General features: G+C 40.4%; 1 protein-coding gene across 3 annotated transcripts in view; it reads right to left on the minus strand.

Moving 5' to 3' along the window:
- The window catches only part of Stumps (DBB domain-containing protein stumps), a 58,951-nt gene extending 47,277 nt beyond the window's left edge, over positions 1-11,674 (minus strand). For 2 of the 3 annotated variants that reach the window (XM_076806755.1, XM_076806754.1), the window contains exons 1-2: positions 10,019-11,672; positions 316-368 (exon numbers count right to left, since the gene is read on the minus strand). In XM_076806755.1, coding sequence (XP_076662870.1) covers positions 316-325 — 10 coding nt within the window. In that variant the 5' untranslated portion in view covers positions 326-368; positions 10,019-11,672. Of the gene's footprint in view, positions 1-315; positions 369-10,018 lie in introns of all 3 variants that reach the window. The other variant, XM_076806753.1, reaches the window with a different exon arrangement.
- Positions 11,675-21,261: the final 9,587 nt, after the last annotated feature.

The raw sequence follows: 21,261 nt of genomic DNA on the forward strand, positions 1-21,261 counted from the left end.
AAAGGAGAAAAAATATGATAGAGGGTAAATTGTGAATTCTTAAGAGTTGTTGGAATTGTATTTTTAGCTCGCACGGCGAGGTCGATTTCGCGGGGACGGGAATCGAATTCACACGGTGGAAGGCAGCGCGCTACCGAGTCCTACGAAATGAAAAACGAAAAAGGACTTGTCGCCGAGGCGGAATACGCGGTAGCCAGGTACAAGCGTGATACGTGGCCGGGTGATTATGCGCGGGGCGCGTGACACGCGTGCTAAACGCCCCTCGAGATTGTACGTGGCCGTGGGTATCGGTCCAGGAATGGGTGAAAAGCTTACCGACTGCCATGGTGACCTCTTGCACGAGAAACCGCTGCCACTTCGCGGGCGCTCTGCAAAGAAACAGAAGAGCAGGTGAAATTATGTAAGCCCTTGAACAGAGTTTGGAAATAGTTTCTAGTGTATTGTTAGCCTTTTTATTAGCAGCTTCTGGCAACTAAGGGGTGGTAGATGTCTTGGTTTCTTAGAGGGTGTAATCAATTTGGGAATGGGGGAAGGAGATATGGGAGTGGAAATTGTATTAGGATTTGAATATGGGGAAATTAAAGTTGAGGTTGAAAGAAGTGGAAATAATGATAAAAATAGTATTATAATTTAAATGCAAAGAAAGTAAAATTCAGATTGAAAGAAGTGGAAATAATGGTAGAAATAACATTAAGATTTGAATATGGGGAAGAGAAGTTGAGATTTGGAGAAGTGGAAATAATGTTAAAAATAGTATTAGGATTTGAATGTGAAGAAAGCAAAAGTGAGATTAGGAAATGTGTTAATAATGATAGAAATACATACAGTGAGTAAAAAAAGTATTTGGACGGTTTTTAAAATCGCATAACTTTTTTAGAATTGGTCCAAACGACGTGAGTTTTTTTTAGAAGCTAGAAGGATTAGTTTGCTAAGTGACGTGTTTCGCCGTTTTGGAAAAAATGCATTTGGTCTGAATAGAAAAAAAAAATTGTAAAGGTCGTTTTTTTAACTTTTTTTGTGAGCCTGTAATGAAAATTTAAAAAATGTCATTTGTAGATTGAAGTAAGTTACATATGTACCTAAATTTGCATCAAAATCGGTTAACGTTGCTCTGAGCTATAAACGCTTAAAGATCGCAGAATAAGGTCATCAGATCGCAGCTAGGCCAAATGTAAAAAGTGTTACGTTTGTCCCCGCTCTCCTCTAAGTAAAATGATTTATTATGTGTTAAAACTCGACATCTTTATTTAAAGTAAACAAAGTTACTTTCTATTATTAGACTGAAACATCAACTAAAATCATTTTTAACAATAAAAACAGTAGAATAATGAAGAATAATAAAGTCTGAATAAGTAGATAATATCAGTAAACAATGGTTCTTCATAATGGTGAAGATTTTTTGGAAATGCGAAGGAAGAAACAGCAAAGCAGCCAAAGTACATATCTACAATGTTTCGACTTTACGTATTCAGACAAGTTGCGATTTGCAACTCGCGCGATTTCGAAATAGAATGTGGAAAGTGAGAATATCATTGTAAAAATAAATATAGTTTAGTTAGTTACATGCGACTTAATAATAATCATTATTATTATTATTGTCCTGATTATTATGAAATGACTACGTTAATTTATTCTGTTTATTTATATATTTTGTAAGTGTTCATAAAGTAATCCACATTTTTAAAAAAAAATCCCGACACGCTCGGGATTATTTATATCAAATCCCGGGATTTTTAGAATCCAAAAAACAGCCGGGATCGCGGGATCCCGGAATACCTTATCCCGGGATTGTATTCCCTAGTTGAGAATGAAACAAGTGGAAATAATGGTAGATATAATGTTAGGATTGGAATATAGACGTAGTAAAATAGATTATTTATTGCAGTAAAAATCTTTCTTCGAACTGACACCCACTTAAACTACATTTGAATCCCCCAAAAATTCTAGAGAAATGCGATGCATTTGTCAGTTTTCGCACAGCGCACCAATCAATCACCCCCATCAATCAATCTCCAATCGAGCCAGTCAATCTCCACCAAAAATCTCTATCAATGGAAACCTACCCTGCACTCGCGAACTTCGGTGCTAATGGAGAATAGGAAAGGAGAAAAAACAGAGATGTGGGATGAAATTCGTTGAAAATGGAGATTAACGAGGCTCGATTAGGAAAATACGGTTTCACTGCACTACTATTTAAAAAATATCAATCAACTCCTTTTTTATCAATTTGTAACTAGTATTTTTAATTCCATCTCTTCTGTCCTCATTTCCATTTCAAATTCCTTCATTCGTGAAGTGACGAACAGAATTATCATCGTTCACCGATTAGAAATAAAAATCACCGCTGGTCGTTGCTCCATTCGATCCAACGATAAACAATTAACCATTCCACAGAGTAATAAACCCATAAGCAAAAACCTAAAAGTGTATGCATATTCCTCTCATCGCCTAAATTATTTTTGAAATTCACTTGCACCAGTTTTCCTCCGCGCAACTTGACTTACGGTAATTCCGGGAGACGCGGTCGGGCCGGAGAGTTGGTCGAGTCGCTGTATTTCTGAGTCTGTACGTAAAAACGCGTTAAAGTGCAGACCAATTACTTCTCTGGAAGCCAAACAGTTGAATGAATAGCGTCATTTCGCTTGCTTCTGTCTTTTCTGAATTTCTAGACTATAAAAGGTAAATTGAGGTTACATTTAACCTCTTTTGTCAAACAGCGGTGCACAGAATTGTATTTAAAATATACTTCTAAGTTTATTTTCGTTTAATGTTTGGGATAATAAGATAGTAGAGATATTAAGGGACAATGCAGCCAAAGTATTTGGCTATATTAACTGTTCCTCTCAAAACTAACGAGAAAATCATCTCTCGCTGCAAAAAGGAGAGATAGTCGAGTTATGATTTTATTATTATTTTTGTTTCTTTTTTATTTTTATTATTATTTTATTATTATTTTTGTTTATTTAGTTTATTTATTCGCTTTTGTATTCATTTGCCTTGATAATCGCCAGTAGGTAGTTGACTTTTTCTTTGATGTGTTCTTTACTTGTTTTCATCATAAATTCATTCGCTGATAAATAATTTTGCTTATTTCTTTGTTATTTCCCCATGAATAATTATGTGAGTGGTCTCTGCCAACGGCGAAAACCATTTCACCCGGCACCTCGGGAGACGTGGTCAGATGTTATGACTTCAGTTTTCAACCCGATTTACAGTAAACGTTGTCTTAAAGCAAATATCGATCAGTTTTTTTCTGAATTAACGTAAAATTCTGAACACATAGGTTTGATCTGATAAAATAAGTGATATCTATATTAGTTTTAATAGCCAATTTATATTAGGTGGACCACGTCTCCTGGATTTACCCTACAAAAATGGCACAAGTGCGAAAATGCAGTGAGAAACATAAACGAAGAAAAGACTTATATGATATTATATATATAATCTCATTATATAAATTATTTATTGTAATAGTAATTTATATTAGTTACATAATTTTAACTATTATTACAATAAAAAAACTCCTTCGTTATAATCTAAAAAATAATGTTATATAGATTTAATACAAATATATAGTTTTCCTGGGTGTTTTAACACAATATAAAATGTACTCTAATTATAAGCATGGATTAAAAATTAATAATAAAATTAAAAAAATTAGAAAATCTGGAATCCGATTTCTGGAGGGTATTGGCTATACCCATGTTCCTATTAAGCTTTAACTTGACCCACAGTTTTCTCGCATTAAAGATTCTATCACTTATACCACTTTTCCATTCACGATGACAAGTAGAAAACAAACGCACAAAGAATTAATAAACTTTATCCGTCGCAACCTAAATCAATGAACCAAAATGGCCCACCTCTTCCAACCCTTCCACTCCTCCACCCTCTGCCACAAATATCCACTCCCAAAGCCACTTACTAAATCACCAGCCGACCGATAGCGACAGCTGATTTTCGCGCGGCACTCTATGAAGGAAAGTTGCCTCCACCGCCGCCACGCGCGTTTCGATTCACAGAGACGGTGCACCGCCACCCCAGCGTGCTTTCAGCAGCGTCAGTTTCATTCATCGCTGAAAATACGCTCGAATATTATATTTAGCACGGGATGCAGGGAGACGCGTGTCGCGCGACAGCCACGACAGTTTTATGGTGGTGGGACGGGGTGGAAAAGGGGGATGGGGGAGGGTCTCATTCACGTTTTATCTGCGTGATATTGGCGCGCGATCTTGCCACTCCGTCCTCCTTTCGGGCTCTCACCGTCCTCGTCTATCCCCTTTCGTAACTTTGCTCTGTGAGACTCTCGCCTCTCAACGTGCCATTCCCTTCGTTCCGTTGCGTACATGCACGGGGCGAGCTCCTCAAGGTGGTTTGCGCTGTCATTTTCTTTGAATTTCAAAATGTATAAGATGGGGTCGTTTGTAGTGGGACGGCCAAAGGGGATGTTCCTTGCACAAAAGTGAGTGGAATAGAATCGTGAAAGGTAACCTTGTGAATATACGAGTATCGTGAACGTAGGTGAATTTTGGGGTTTGCAATTTATTCTACAGGGTCGCAGTGGCAATCAACCCCTTAAAACCTGCGTTCTACACTAATTACCTGCACTATATTCTCGCTCCCTTTATTAGACCTTCGGACTTTAAATATTCCAGCAAAAAGAACCCTCCCCTTTCAACTGCACTGCGCCCTCCACCTTGCCAAGCCTCGCCATAATTTTCGTAATTTCCTCGCTGCACTTCCTCCCATCTAGAACCCCTCAGCGTTGCGTCAAGGTGTTACACTGGTAAGCATAATTATTTTCAGACATGCTACGGTAGTTTCGCGGCTAGTAGGATTAAACGCACGCGCAGCTGCATTCGCGTGCATCGCGTTTGCACCTAGCACAAGGGAGCACCGCCTCGTTGGCCAAAAATCGCTCGCTCTCTCGTGTTCAATTATTTCATCTCCAAACCCAATTCCATCGAGGGAACTTTAGTCGATTGCCTTCTGACTTATAAATACATCCAGGTTGCACTAAAAAAAAATCCTTTTTTGGGGGAGGATAAAAAGGTACAGTGGAATAGAAAAATTCCCAATTGCGGTGCCATTTATTTTCCTAAAAAAAGAGTTACTGCTTTCGCAAGGATTCTTCTCCTGTGTAACTTCCGCGTGGAATGGCAGCGTGATTTTTAATTCAAGGGAATCTCGCGCGTCCTCGAGATGTCCTCGCGGAGGAATGGCAATCCGAGGGTTTGCTCGAAAATTCGCTTCCTCGAAGCTCGTTCGAATTCCTGGGCCGTGGTGCTTGCAATAGGTGCGCGAGGCTCTCGTTGTTGCAGCAACCGTAGTTGCTACTATTTTCGTGCGGCTTCCGATGAAGACGGTGCGCGGAGCTCGTGCCAGGAACGGGCGGGCGGGAGGAAGCGGAGGAGACTCGGGTTATCGTTCCCATGAAAGCTCGAGCACTCTGATTTACTCCCCTGTCCAGATGGATCAGCTGATGGGACGAATCACGGCGGTACTCTAGCGTTCGCGGCAATGTTGCGACCGTGATGCGCTCCGAATGCTTTCTGGATTTCTTGTCTCTCTTGTCTCCTGGAGTTCGTTTTTCGGGGGTTGGTGACTTCTTCTCAGCTGGTGGATTTTGGGAAATGGAGGGCCAGCGAAAAGTGCTTTGTGAGCACTTTTTTTTTACTTATGTGCATTTATGAGCTGGTGTTTTCTTATACATCAGTTATGTGGTAAAGTTCTTTCAAATTATGTTTGGAAATTCTGAAAAGTTGTTTTTAAATGAACTAGTAGTATAGCTAGGACGGTTCTAATCCTAATTTGAGTTTTGAGGGAGGGGAAATCCAAATTTGGATTTGAGAATTTTCGAAATTATCTGTCAAACTTCTATCGTTCCACTTTGAATGTGGATTGAACGTCTATCGGACCACTCTGAACGTGTATTGAATATCTATCTGTTCCATACACGTTCAGAGTGGTACGATAGTGTTCAATACACATTCAAAGTGGAACGATAGACGTCTGATAGCTAATTTCGAAAATTTTCAAATCCAAATTTGGATTTCCTCCTCCCTCAAAACTCAAGTTTGGATTAGAACCGGCCTAGCTATACTACTAGTACATTTAAAAATAACTTTTCAGAATTTTCAAACTTAATTTGAAAGAACTTTACCATATAACTGATGTATAAAAGACACCAGCTCATAAATGCACATAACGTCTATCGTGCCACTCTGAATGTGTATTGAATATATCTATCTGTTCCATACACGTTCAGAGTGGTACGATAGATGTCCAATACACGTTCAGATTGGTACGATAGTGTTCAATACACATTTAAAGTGGAACGATAGACGCTTGATAGATAATTTCGAAAATTTTCAAATCCAAATTTCGATTTCCCCCTCCCTCAAAACTGAAATTTGGCTTACAATCGGCCTAGCCATACTACTTTTACTCTCATACGATTTACAGGGCCTCTAGCAAGTTATTTTTCAAAATTCTGCCATCTCTAAACTTCTAAATTCTCCTCCAAACTTTTACCAAATCATTTCTAAAAATCCTACCAAGTATCTATTAAAAATTCTACCAACTCCTCCTAACTGTTCCTCAAAGTTTCTACCAAATTCTTTCCCGGAATTCTACCAAGCCTTATTTCCAAAACTTCCAAAAACTCTACCAAGCCCAATGCCAGAAACTCGAAAATCTTCCACGAGAGTTCTATTAAAACAAAAGTATTATCAAAAACTCTCCCAAGTCCAATCCCAAAATTTCCAAATCCTCCACTACAGTCCAACCAAAGCATTTCCAAAAATCCTAGCAAGTCCATCTTAAAAATTGTACCAAAGCGCCAAAAATCTTCCAAATCCTCCCCGAAATTTCCACCACCCCATTTCCAAAATTGCTACCAAGTGGTCATACAAAAAAATGTGCTCGAAAGCGAGCCACTCGAACCCGTGCTCGCCCCTAGCGCGCTATTTTCGCCCCCAAGGTGAAAAAGAAGTTCGTCGATCGCTGCTGGGTCAAGCTGAACTGCATTTAACCGGTGCACGGTATGCACCTGCTGTAAGCCCGCGCCGAGAAAAAGAGCGCGTATCCGGCGGCGCGCGTGACCCTAGGAGCGCGCGAGCGCCAGGGTTTCACGGGTCGTTCCTTTAAAAGTGACCGAGCCGCCTGGGTCGTTAATTAGCACGGGATACGTAAATTAGGCCGATTTGCAAACCAGCAAACCGTGGCACCGTATCCACGCACGCTTCTTTCTGTTCCACTGCCTCACGTGCCACTTGCTTCCGCGGACGGAAATAAACAAAGCGTCCCTGCGATTCTTTTATATCATTTTCCTGTTAAATTCCAGCGTTTGGTAGTTTGTTAAACATTTCTCTCGGGCACATAAAATAATGTACGCAGATGCGCGTGGTATACCTAACTGAAAAATGTAAATCAAAACAAATCGTACGGTCCTGTGTTCAACTGCTATTTAAATGCAAATTTGAAACTACTTGCCCTGTAAAATTTATGATTTTGTTAGTTAAGTTACCATCAATTCCCAAGCAGACATATTCTATTCTATTTCAAATTAAAAATTGTGATAAATTTGTTATATGTCTTTCCGTGAAATTTTCCTATTATACTTGTTTTGAAGTAGTTTAAAATCTCTGCTGTTACATATTCAGTAGTACCTACTCATTTATAATTAGCTAACGCCATTTGGCTAAATGGCGCGAAATTTATATTCAAAACTCGTGCTTTCCAACACTGTTCAGTTAGAGCTTGAAAAATGAAGTCCTAACTGTATATTATTCTCTGTAGAATCCCTCTCTGAATCATCGATGTAAAGTTAACGATCTAACTATACAAAAGCGTGCCTGAAAATTCTTTACCGTTCCACCGACGTTCTTAGTATTCCTTAACACTTACATGCTTCTTTAAACGCATCGAATTTATCACCCACAGTTTCCACGAGAATTGTAATGTCACAATAGGAGACAGTAATAGCCACACCAAGAAAAGAAAGCAACGAAGCCCGGCTTTTCGCCAAGCCGTGGCTACGATAAATTACAGAGCTCGATAAGAGGCTCGCGTTCGGATCTGATTGAACGTGCAAGTGCACGCGATTGCTTCGAGACGTCGGTGCCATAAGCGCGACGCGTTGCGTAAGCGGCCAGAGGCGAGCTTTAAAAATGCGCGTCGCGTACGAAATCGAGCCGAAGGTATCGATGCACCGTGGCTATAGTTGATTTTACAAGTAAATCGTGGGCTGCTTTCCTTGGAAATTCTCTAAAAGCGAGTTCTCGGTATTTCCATAAAAAGAATAAAAATTAAATCCTCTGAGCTTCACCTCCAACAAGCTTCCTTTTCTGTGGTTATAGAACAAATGCCGTAATTACTGCCAGTGTCCTTTTACTGCCACTGCATTTACTTTACTTAATAAAAACGTGACGTAAAAAGAATAGTGTACAAACAAAAAAGAATTATTATTAAACTGAGACAGTTTTTATTATCATTATCCGAAATTATTCTTTATGCGCCACGTTTTTATGAAGTAAAATAAATAAAGTTGCAGTAACAGGGACATCTACCCTCGTAGAAAAAAAGAAGTCTTCACAAGTGTCTTTCGAGACCTTTAGCCTTCTGTTTTCGCCAATGAGGCGAAGGTAGCTGTCCCACAGCCTCAATCAATATTTCCTACTCTGACTACAGCCCCAAATTATATGAGAATTTAAATTTTCAAGCTGACGAAAAATAGGAATAAGTTCAACGAGCCACCCAGCAGATTTCTCACCCCGAAATTTGGACTCTAAGGAAGTGCTTTGAAAATTCCAGTAATTAATATCCAACGAGTATAATTCCCTCTCCCTTTAATTCCTCCAGCCTCAATCTCCGTTCCCCAGTAAAAGCAGAACCTACTCCGCCAAAAATATCTGTCATTATACTCTCTCCGAAGCTACCCGCGCGCGCCTCGCCGAGAAGTAAGAGGCGAAACTCGAAAACAAGCCAGAAACAAAAAACAAACTTCCCCAAAACGAATGCCTCCCGCTTCCCCCGTATTTACATGCACCAGGCTCGGTTCAGCCCGAGATATTTAAGCGGTGGAAAAAAAAGGGAGGAACCGCGGCGCACAAAAGCCACGGAAATAGAACTGGCGTGGAGGTCGTAGCTCGAAAACGCAGGCAACGATTTCGCGCGTTAGGTCCGCGCGTCTGGTTAGGTTCGGCTGTCAGGTTCGATCTATTAATATACACGGTGAGCTGCCTGCCTAATTCCTAATGGAATATTCGTACAGATTTCTCGGCGCCTTAAAAGTATCCACTGATGGAGCATGCGCGGCGGAAAGCTTCCTTCCCCCTCCGACCGAGGGAAATTCCGAGCGAAGGGAGTAATACGGAAACAAAGATGAAATCCTCGCGACAAGATCGATTTTTTTTTAACGAGTTAAAAACACGAATTCAAGCCCGATGGGGAAGGGTGGAGTGAGGATTTCTGGTATCGGGAAACAGACAGAGTCACCGCGATCAGCTGATCGTCCACGTGCTCCGCATACCTCGATCAACGCTCGCACCGAGCAAACGAAATCGCGCTCTAATTCGAGGGTGGTAGCTTTACGTTCCCTTCGCGCACCGAAATGGACGCGGCTTAAGTAATATCAGGAATTTTCGGGGCTATTTGTGGACGTTTGAATAATGTCCTTTGGGGAAATCAGGTGGAAGCTTCTGTTAGTAGAAATTGTGGGAATAAAAATTCAGCATCTTTGGAATAGATTATATTGGCTTGGTAACAAAGTTCGTAGCGTTTTTCAGTAAATAGCGTTGGGACGTATGAACGTCACCTGTTGAAAATAAAATACTTATTTTAGAAGGTGGAGTAAAATGCACGCGTGTGGTTGAATAAATCTATGTACAAATATTTGAATATTGTCGATTAATTTCACTTAAAATTAATAATGCTACGAACTTTTGCTCCAACACGATATCGCAAAGAAATTGTTTGATTGTTTGCAATGTTTTTGGCTGAGTGTTTGAGGTCTTACCTTCAACGTTTTAGAGGCAGTTGGTGAATGTTGGTTAATGTGAACATTCTTGGAATCTTCTTTTCTTTTTCACGAATTTCTTCTGGGTTCAATTTTCCTTTGTTTTGAACACACAATTTCTGGTCCATGAGGATTTTGCTCAGGATTTAGTTGATCTGGTTACAGTGTTTTCAGAGAAGGTGCACTTGGAGTTGCAGAAGTTGTTCTTTCTTCGAGAGTACGGAGGAGACTCATGAAAGATTGCATTATGCGTTCGTGGTGGAACCCTTCGTGTGATTCGATAGTATTCTTTTTATTTTTATTCTCCACTTCTGTTCTCATGCTCGTTGAACAGCGAAGTTCACTTTGGAGTTATGGGCGAGGAGCGTTAAACGATGCTTGTATTAATTGTTTATTGTTCTTCGTTCTAATTTAATTTGATCTTTGAAATTAAAACGAAGATAATTTAAATTAAGATCCTCCGAGTTTCCTTTGAAGTTCCTCTTTTCCAGGATCCAGTACACTTCAGACTTTTTTTATTTGCTGGAAGGTTTGAGCAGATGTCCAGAATATTCTCCTTCCCTCGATAAGAAGACTACTTCATCTTATAAGTATAAAGACAGAATTCTATATTCAAGAGAACTTTGTCTTCAGTGACACTTTCTGCAGAATTCAAAGATGGAGCCCCTCTTCTTTCCCTCGAAAAATATACTTGCAAGATCTTCGAGCTTAAGCTAAACTCAATTCACATCCAAAGACACCTCTTCCACAAGCTCGAAAAACAAAACTTTGCCCCTTTGCCCTTTCCCAAGAACAATCTTCACTCCCCTTGAAGTCCACCGAAGGACACACTTCGAAGTCCCTTTAAACTCCCAACCACGTACAAATTTCCCACAGCCCTCGAAATTTAATTCACACAAGAGGACTGCTTTCCAACGTCGCTTCTTTCTCGAAAAGTCCACAGAAGCTGCAAGTCCGTAGAAAGTGCTGCGTTCAGAGAAGAGGCTTTGGTATTCACAGTAGAAGCCTTTGCCTCCACTGAAGAATCTTCTGCCTCTGAAGAAGAAGCTTTGTCCCCACAGATGAAGTTCCTGCCGCCACAGAACAAGCTTCTGCTTCCGCAGAATAAGCTCCTGCCTCCACAGAAGAAGCTCTTTCTCTTCACAGAAGAAATTTCTGCCTCCACGGAAGAAGCTCCTGCCTCCATAAAAGAAGCTCTGCTTCCACAGAAGAAGCTCCTGCCTCCACAAAAAAAGTTCTGCCTCCACAGAAGAATTTTTTCCCTCCGCGGAAGAATTTTTTTCCCTCCGCAGAAGAATTTTGTCCCTCCGCAGCAGAAGTTTCTTCCTCCGCAGAAGAACCCTCTGCCTCGTTATCCACAGTGCCAGGGAGCGTGACGCGAAGCGAGGGGAGGTCGTCGCGGTGCGAGCGTCTCGCAGCCCCTTCTCGATTCTCAAGACCGCCTCGTGTCGGTCAGGGTTGCCCTCGATAGACGGAACGTGAACGCTGGCTACGGTACAACACTTCACGGAACACTGACAACTCAGAGCAGAAGAGGAGCCCGCGACGACGGCCATGTGACCGTCATTCGTGCTCTCCTTCTCTTCTCTTCACTGCCACCACCCACGCATCTGGCGGTGCCCGAAGAAACGCCCATGTGCGCCAGCCGCGCGTTATTTCGAGATAAATAAGGAGGGCCCAACGCGTGGCGGACGGTGGATCCGGCTCGTCTCAAGACACCCCGAGGGAGAATCTCGAAAAGGAGGCCTGAAAATATATTCCTTTTGCGGACGAACTTAATTTCCACTTCTAAACAGGCAATTCCCCAGGACAATTCGTTTCTAATCCATTGAGTGCGATACCGAGAGCCTCCACTGTATTTCAGAGTGAACACAAAGTTGGAAATCTTCCAATTCTGAGTTTCCAGTTTCTTGCGCTACGTGGCGTGCGGGACGCCTCTGCTTATATCTATTAAGCACACTGGTAGCACGCCCATAGGCGTTCTCCGCGTGGGACAGTTTAGTCACCTAAGAAAGGTGCTTGCGAAATATCGGGTACAAGATTCTTAGGAAGTAATAAAGAGCCTTAGCAATCACTCCTAAAGCTCCCCTCCAAATACATCTTCTTATTATTAACCGAATACACGTTTTGTTAACAAAAAATGACATAATAGAGACCTTTCACCGATCCTCGAAGATGCGTCTGACGGAGGAGCAGAAGAGGGAGCTCGCGCGCGTGCATGCGCGGCTGCAAACAATTTCTGTTGGGGTAAGGTTAGTGCCGCGCGCGTGCACGCTTGCGTGTCTGTCACGCATGTGCGTACGGGGAATAGAGCGGAGCGTGTATTTCCTCCTGGCGCGGAGGGGCCACGCGTTTCCTTTCGCGGCAACAACACTCTGACCCCTTCAAACTCCACCCTCCTTCCCCGTTGCTCTGCGTATCAGCGAAACGATCGAGGCAGATCCATCGAAAAATGGAGATTTCTTAATAACCTCTGCAACAAGGTTGCAGCGAGCGAAGGACCCTCTATCGCCCCCGATAATCGCGATTGCAGCCCCTGCCACGGTCACCTTCCTTGCTTTTCTCGATTACCATCGGTGGAATCGTAAAGGGGGGCTGCTCGAAGAAATATAAAATAATGTGGCTTCAAGGTGATATATTGTATTATCTGTGCTCCATGCTTGCGTGTGTTAGTGTTAAGGGGTTCCATGCTTAACTACCGGAACAGGGAAATCACGAATTTGTAATTTGCGATGATATGTTTATTGAATGCAATGAAAATGTGTGTACGTGTTAATTCAGGGGGAGTATTTAATACTTGATGGGGCTCGAGGAATTGGGGTTGCAGAGGGTAAGGGTGGTTTTTGAGGAGGGGCGAAGAAGAACCTTTAAGGGAGGAAGACACTGTAAGAAATTGGAAGAATCGATTTTTTTATATTTTCTGAAAGACATGTATTAAAAATGATCTCTTCAAATTTTATGAAGAAATTCGTAAAATTGACGGAAATATAGGTCAACCTGAAAAAGACGCAAAGTATCTTTTGTTCAATAATGAAGAAGACGCAGAAGATGTAGAATATATGGAAGAAGGCTAACATTAGTTTTCTTGTTTAAATTTGAATTGTTTAATCTATATTTATTTTTTATTTTATCTCCCTTTAATGATATATGAAAAAAATGGTTAATAAACTCCTTGTTTCGGAACCAAGAGTTTAGCATTTTTTTCCACCCCTAAAGAAATTTTGTAAAACTACTGTGTGACATTTTCGCGAATTTAATCTCTGACAAAACGAGCAAAAAAATCCAAAAATCGGTTGACGGGGATATTTACAGATTTTTGTCCACAAAAAGTCACTTTGAAACCACTGTGCGACACTTTGAACGCGTTTTCCTCAGAATGACATTTTCAACCGCGTTGAGACTATATATAAAAAATAAAAAACTTCTATTTTCTTTATCAACATTTCTCCCTGAAATAGGAATTTGTTTCCAGTGATCTGCCTTTTTGTTATTTCTTAAGATATTGACTTTTCCTTACGTCCTTTAATAGATATAGGCTTCCAGTTTCTAAATATTGTTGTTTTTTTTAATTAAGATTAACCGTAGGACTAAAGCACTGTCAACGCTAGACGAACGATTTTGCTGTAACGGACACTTTGACGAAGAGTATACCGGAAACGGATTCATGAATTTGCTTAAGAAATTTTTTGTACCCTTCAATGTTAATTATACGGAACAATACATTGATTTACTTGCGTTGTTTGGTTGAGAAAATAATTCCCGAAAATACCCTTACTTTTCAGACCGTTACAGTGTTTTCCCCCCTAAAGGCTGCTGTTCCAATGCGCGGCCGCCTTTAAGGGGATAGTGCGACGCATAAGGGGAATAGGCAGGGGTAATTTGATGTGTAGCACCGATAAGGGGTTGGAATAGTAAAAATTGCTCTGCACCGTGAATGTCGAGGGGCAATCTGTCCAATTACGTCTGCAACGTTACGTATATTCCCGGAGATAGTGCAACGAATGCAAGGATGCGCCTGGGCTGCCAAGTTCTGACAGACCCCGGGCTGATTTAGCTAATTATCGACTTCTGGGCGATACTTATCTACGGGGTGGTTCGAGATTGCGCTGCTCTTCGGGATGTGACTAAAAGACATTTGAGGGGTAATGACACAGTAGAGCCCGGAAAAGCAGCCTGACTTTGAGAATTTTTTATGCGAGTGTAGTGAATAGAATACAAAATGTGTTTGAAGGCTTTTATTGTACATACCTTGAAGTATGAACACAATTTTTTTTTTAACTTTTTTAATACAAAATGGCGGCGCCATGACTCAACAGAAGAGGATTCTTCTGAAAAGCAGTGTTCTGCGGTCGGAAAGATATCTCCTTCCATTTTTGACCTAGAACAAGAAACCGAAAATTGTTGAGTTCTATATAATCTCGGGAAGTACGCGAGGACGTTAAAAAATACTAATTTTTGTAAGAATGGTGCGTGATTGAACAAAACGTTTCAACAATTTTTAGGTTGTGGCAGTTCCGTGGTTTTTTCAATCATGCACCATTCTTACAAAAAGAAGTACTTTTTAATTTCCTCGTGTACTTCCCGAGATAATCTTATACAGAATTCAACAATTTTCGGTTTTTTGTTTTAGGTAAAAAATTGAAGGAGAAATCTTTCCGGCCGCGGAACACTGTTTTTGAGAAGGAGCTTCTTTCATTGAGCTGTGGTGACACCATTTTGTATTAAAATAATCAAAAAAAAAATTGTGATCATACTTCATGGTATGTACAATAAAGGCCTTCAAAGAGATTTTGCGTTCCATTCACTATACTCGCATAAAAAATTCTCAAAATCAGGCTGGTTTTCTGGGCTCTACTGTGTCATTACCCCTTAATAAATTCTAAGAACTTAATACTGAAATATAATCGAAGAAGAATCTTGAGTTTTGAGGACAAAGTGTTCGACGAATTTGCTGAGATTTTCAGCGTAGATACCCCAGCTCCTAATTTTCCACGGAGCTGAGAAATAAAAATCCATGAATATCAGTTAAGAAGAAAACTGAAGATATCCTTGAAACACCCCCGTTTCCGAGGACTCCCCTAGATCCCTTAAGCCCGCCATTTGTATCCTCCATAAATCCTCCAAGTGGAAATGGGTCACCCAGTATATGCAGGAGCGTGTGGAAAAGCAATATGATTGCTGATGGCTTAGAAGATCAAGGAATTATACTTAATAAAGTATTACGGGGCGGTCAACGGGGAGGGGGCAGCGCATTTAATTGCAAGATGGAACGGTGCAGGTTTTAACGGGGAATTAGATTGTTTGCTGTGGTAACTAACAGTTGCTTGAATTATTTATGAGCATGGGGTACGTTGCGGTAACGTTGAGGAACTAGGAAGATTATTAACCTTCAAGACCAACTCGACCGAATCATTATTAATTTCTTGCGAAAGTGTGCCTGGGGGATGGCAACATGGCTGGGTTTGAATTTTTCATAGCGAGGTCGCAGGAAATATAGCACACTCTGCTGATGCACTAGAACGAGGTAAAACCAGGTAGAACCAGGTGCTACATATTAAAAGAAGGACGGAATGCAACAAACAACGGCGGAACAAAGCGGAATAACGCAGACCGCAATAAAGTGCACTGAAATGGAGTAGATTATAAGAGAATCCAGGGAAACAATAGAACAAGCAGAGTAGAAGAATAAATTAAATGAAATACAACAGAGGGTTGCAGCAGAATATTCCAGTTCTAAGGAAATGAATATCTTGTTCGGGGCTGTCCTTAAATTATGTAAGGTAAATTTGCCGATTTTTTATCCCCTTCCTTCGCCAGTAAAAAAATTCGTAAGATTTAATATTCCAACCCCATCCTTCCTTACGTAATATTTTTTTCATTAAACTTTTTCCACGATTTAAAAGAAAAGCATCTAACGTGTGTGCGGTGAGACGTCATTTTTTAGAAAATTAGGTTAGAAAATATTACGTAAGACGCTACCTGACTCCCCCTCCGCCCTTGTAACAAAACGTAAGAAATTCGCGACACCCTCCCCCCACGAAAAGCCGTCCGTAATTTAAGGACAACACCCTTACATTCCCCGCGACTTCTTTTGAATAAAAATTCTCAGGCAGTCTTCAGAAACTGATTCTATTTTTTGCTCCAAGCCTACTTGAGAAAAAGAGGGATAATGGAAAACGTAAGACTCGAAGGCAATTGACCATCGCAGGTATCGACGATTTATTGCCAACGGATGCTCGAGCCTCGAGCGTCACGTTCTGGATGCCTTCAGCTCTTTTCAGGAACAGCAAGAACACAGAGTAAGGACAAAGACGAGGATGGCGGGGCAGTTGTAAATTCGGGGAAACAGCGTGGCCTGTCGTGGTTCCGTGGCTCGTGCTGTCACATGGCACGCACTCGAACCCTGAAAAATGTGGCCGCCGTCCGATTTGCCGAGGGAAACGCTGGCATTTGGCTGACACGTGTTTCACACGTTTCACTGTCCAGTCCCCAAGCTCCTGGCTCTCGCTGTCCCGATGGAAATTCGTCACCGCTGCCTCGCGAAATTAAATCCCATTATGAACCCCCTCGCTCCTGTTACAAAATTGGGGATTTTGAAAAGCGAGGGATTGTTGGTTGAAAAATTGGTAACTCTTTGATCCTGCGAATCCTTTGTCAGTGTAAGTAGAAGCTTGGACATTTTTTTACCCCTAGTTGTTTGAAAGATTCATACGTAAATTTTCATCATCCGAAGGATTAATTCCAGGTTTCTCTAAAGACTTACATTAATCCGAAGGGGATTCAGTTCGAAGAAGATGAAATTAATTTTCTTGAGATGATACCTATGTAGAGGAAGAACTGCGTAATAGAAGCTTCTCCTGGATGAAAGCGAAGTGTATTCAGCACTGTAGCTGGATTTCAACGGAGGCAGATAGGAATGTTACGAATATTTGAATATTCTAAGTATTCAAATACTTAGTTACGAATTCAGGTTCGAATACTTGAATATTCTAAGTATTCAAAAACTTAGTTACAAATATTTAGAATATTTAGAATATTTGGAATATTTGGAATATTTGGAATATTTGGAATATTTGGAATATTTGGAATATTTGGAATATTTGGAATATTTGGAATATTTGGAATATTTGGAATATTTGGAATATTTGGAATATTTGGAATATTTGGAATATTTAGAATATTTGGAATATTTGGAATATTTAGAATATTTGGAATATTTAGAATATTTAGAATATTTAGAATATTTAGAATATTTAGAATATTTAGAATTTTTAGAATTTTTAGAATACTTAGAATTTTTAGAATACTTAGAATATTTAGAATATTTAGAATATTTAGAATATTTAGAATATTTAGAATATTTAGAATATTTAGAATTTTTAGAATACTTAGAATATTTAGAATATTTAGAATATTTAGAATATTTAGAATATTTAGAATATTTAGAATATTTAGAATGTTTAGAATACTTTCGAATTCCAGAGAATTTGAATTTGAGATTCGAATATACGAATAATTAGGAGTATTCGAATATTCGGAGTGATCGGATTTCGGATTCTACCGAATAGGAATCTGAAAATGAAATACTTTTTCACACTTTATCGTGAAATTCTTTTCATATTGGTCTTACGATTATTTGCTCTTCAAGCGATAAACTTGAAACTTCATCAATTTTTGGTAAAATTATAAATTATATATTCCTCTTCGGTACAATCAAAAATTTCATCACTCCGAATATTCGAATACTCCTAATTATTCGAATATTTGAATACTCCCAATTATTCGAATATTTACAGCTCTACTAGCAGTAGATAGTTGGCACCGCGAGAGGAAGACTGTATAAACTTGCACTTAACTCCCCGCGGACACCGGGTCACGAGTGACCCGTACCTTAAATCTGTTTCTTTTCACAGTTAAGGCTACGCATGTCACTCGAGGGGTCTTATAACTCGAGCCACCCCAGCTTTATATTTCTTTTAGGGATGAGATTCCTGTATGCGTTCAAGGAGACTTTCTGAGCAGTATTCTCGTTCAGAAATTTATTTTCGAGCACGCACGAGAGAAAATTATTATTATTATCATTATTATTATAAATTTATTACTCATAGAAAATAAACGAAATAATTTACTTATTTATTTATTTATTTAATAATACATATAGATGAGTAATAGTACAAGTAAATGTACTACGGGGTCAAAATTGACCCCCTGCAGGGGTGTCGACGACCCCAGAAAATTGTATTGTTCTCTACAAACGTGCCAATATGCGTTAGACCGCTAGAATACCAAGCCTTCACTCCCTAATTTCGATTTCCTTACTGTAAACGAAAACTATATGCTCTCAATATCTTCTTTAAAGATACCTAAAGCGATGTACGAAATGATTTTTTCGGCAACCTTAACTCTTTCGCGCCTAGCGTCGGATATATCCGACATCCACGAAACGATCCAAAACGGCAGGATGTTCAGCGGAGCAATATAGACGGGTAGCATCGCCGTCACAAAAGGGTTAAGTGAATTTTGAAATAATAAAATTTCAATTTTGGGTCGCAGGTGATCCGAGAGTATCAGATACGTACCTTCTAAGAGTCTCACAGTGTCATTTCAGTGCCACAACATGTACAGGGTGCACAGCGTGCCTTATCGCCAACCCAATTCTTTTTATCTCGTTTATTATGGTTGTCCCTCGCTACCCAAGGGAGCCCTGACTGTTTATAGACGTTTGTGCGCCTTGCTCGTGGAAAGGCTGCGCGTCCCTCCGCTAGACAATAGCTCGAAACAGCTGTAAGCAGGGGTACCGATAACCAGTGCCGTCTTCGACGGAAGCGTGACGAATGCGTAATGAGCGCCACGCATTCACTCACGTTTCGGCGTCTTCTTCTCTCCCGGCCGTGGTCCCCGCGAGGAATTTGAATTTCTAATGGCGTACGAGCCCGGAGAGGATTATCCGAGAGACGCCGCTAGGACTGCACGCCTCCTCGACTTTCACGCGAGTGTGTGCCATACGCTCCCGTCGAATTAAACCGCGCGGCGAAATATTTGCCAAGTGGGACGCGATCGGCGAACCTGGGAACTTCTTCCCTTTAAACGTCCCACCAAAATCCCCGTCCATTTTGCTTGAACCATTTGTCTTCCTTCGGGGGAAGAAAGTGCTCCGCTTGTTTATCTTCTTAATCGACCAGAGTGACTTCGATTGGTCGTGTTGGAAATCAATGGGGGAGACGTCGAGATTGATATCCCAGAAAATGAAGTATCCGTGTCTGTTTAGAGTGCAATTAAGTAGAATGTTGGAGATAATGATATTAGAATGTGCGCCGAAATCATGTTTTAATATTTTAAAAAAATTTTACGGTCGAAATTCCAACTTCATTATTTATAATGATATTAGATAGTAGTTGTGTTATATAGTTAGTAATCTTATTTCAATTTCTATGAAAGGAGGGGTTTATTATTAGTATTATTTATTTAAAAGGAATAAGCCTGTAAGACGATTATTATTTATTCTAAAGGAATATAATATATTTATTACAGGAGGTATTATCGAATATTCAGGTTCCTTCTATTAGAATAATAAAGACGATTAGTAATAATAATAATAATAATAATATACAAAAATTACGTCGATGTAAGAGCTCTCAGAAAATTGGTGAGAGCAACTGTATGCACAGCAGTTTGAAAGGACGTTAGTGACTTTAAATAAATCTAATTCAGGACTATAAATATTCGCTAGGTTGGATATCTTGTTTATAGGATCAGCATTTGCTACCCTACACCAGAATTGATTTAAGAAGGAACCCGTTTCGCGCATGTAGAATGAGCTCATTGGCTCCGAAAAAGCGTTGGTGGGGGTACAGCCAATGGTGGCTTCTCCCGGCACCAATGAGCGTCAACCTGCGCAGAACCGGTCTAAACTCGTCGGTCGGCAGGTTCCTTCTTAAATGACATAGATGTTAAGAGCGTGGGTTAGGTGAGTTACGAAATTAATCGGTAGTTGCGAGGTCCCCTGACAGACCCACCCTTATCACTGCGTTTGACTTTGCTCCCTAAACCGTCTGTGTTCCCATACTTTTGTGTTCCTCGAGCAAAGCAATGACGTACAAAGAGATAAGCGTGGGCGTCACGTCTGGATGACGGATTCGCAATCGAGGAAGTGGTTTCCGCCAACCACTTGACTTTGTTCCGACTATAGGAAGCGGAAATGTGGAACATTGACGTGAAAGAGGCTCCTGCATGCAAGCAACCCGCATTGCACAGAAGCCCGCTACGATGTTCGCGGCGCAGGTAGCAACGGGCGCTCGAGTTGCCGTGCGATTAACTTCACAGCAATTTTGGGAGACTTGAATTTTTCCAATTAATCATTGTGTCTTTATGTGCCTGAAAATTCGAGGATGGATATTTTAATTAATTTTTCTTGCAACTTTTTCGAGCGTTGGAGGACTGTGGTAGCCTTGGATATGGGGAATCTTTTGGAACGTTCAAGATTTGTGGCTACGAGCGTCTCGAACCCATCACTACACTGGAGGACACTCGAAAAATCGAATTTAAATTCCGCCGCCCCGAGCACGAGGCTGTTCCAGGGAAAGTTTCCAGCAAAAAAGAGTTTCGCCACAGCCACGACGGTATTTCCAGCCCGTGGCGCGAACACCAGGGGGTGAATTTTATTTTACCGGAAAAGAAAGCGACATTTTGATGTCCGTTCTCTTGGTTCTGTTTTGGAAGCCTGTAGAAAATTTAGAACCCTTCTCCGAGGTCGCTCTAATTTCCCTCTTTTTACCACGGAATATGTAAAGCTGCCTTTAGAAAAAAGAGATTTCATATTTCCATCGCGGTTTCTGTGTTGACTGAAATTTAAATTCTGGGGTGGCAAGGTTATTTCACGCGAAATGGAAAAATAGAGTTTTGAGGGAGTCGTCGGTTGAAAAGTAAATACGAAAATAGAAGATCAGAGAAAAGGAATAGAATTTGGCGCTGTAAGGAGTCTTGGAATTATTAATCGAGATTTCGAACCTGAGAAATTTAATTCTACAGTATAAATATAGAACTCTTTTAATTTTCATATTTTAAAATCACATTCGAGCTTTGTCCCTCCGAAATTTTCAGCTTTTTTTAACAGCGAATGTTTTACATTCCTCTTTCGCTTTATTCAGTAAAATTTCTATTTTAAATCCATGCCACAGTACAATAAATAAACAAATCTGGACTTTCAGTGATCCTTGTCAAAGAGAATTGTGCTTCACATAAAT

Source organism: Andrena cerasifolii, chromosome 2, assembly GCF_050908995.1.
Source record: "Andrena cerasifolii isolate SP2316 chromosome 2, iyAndCera1_principal, whole genome shotgun sequence".
NCBI classification, from domain to species: Eukaryota; Metazoa; Arthropoda; class Insecta; order Hymenoptera; family Andrenidae; genus Andrena; species Andrena cerasifolii.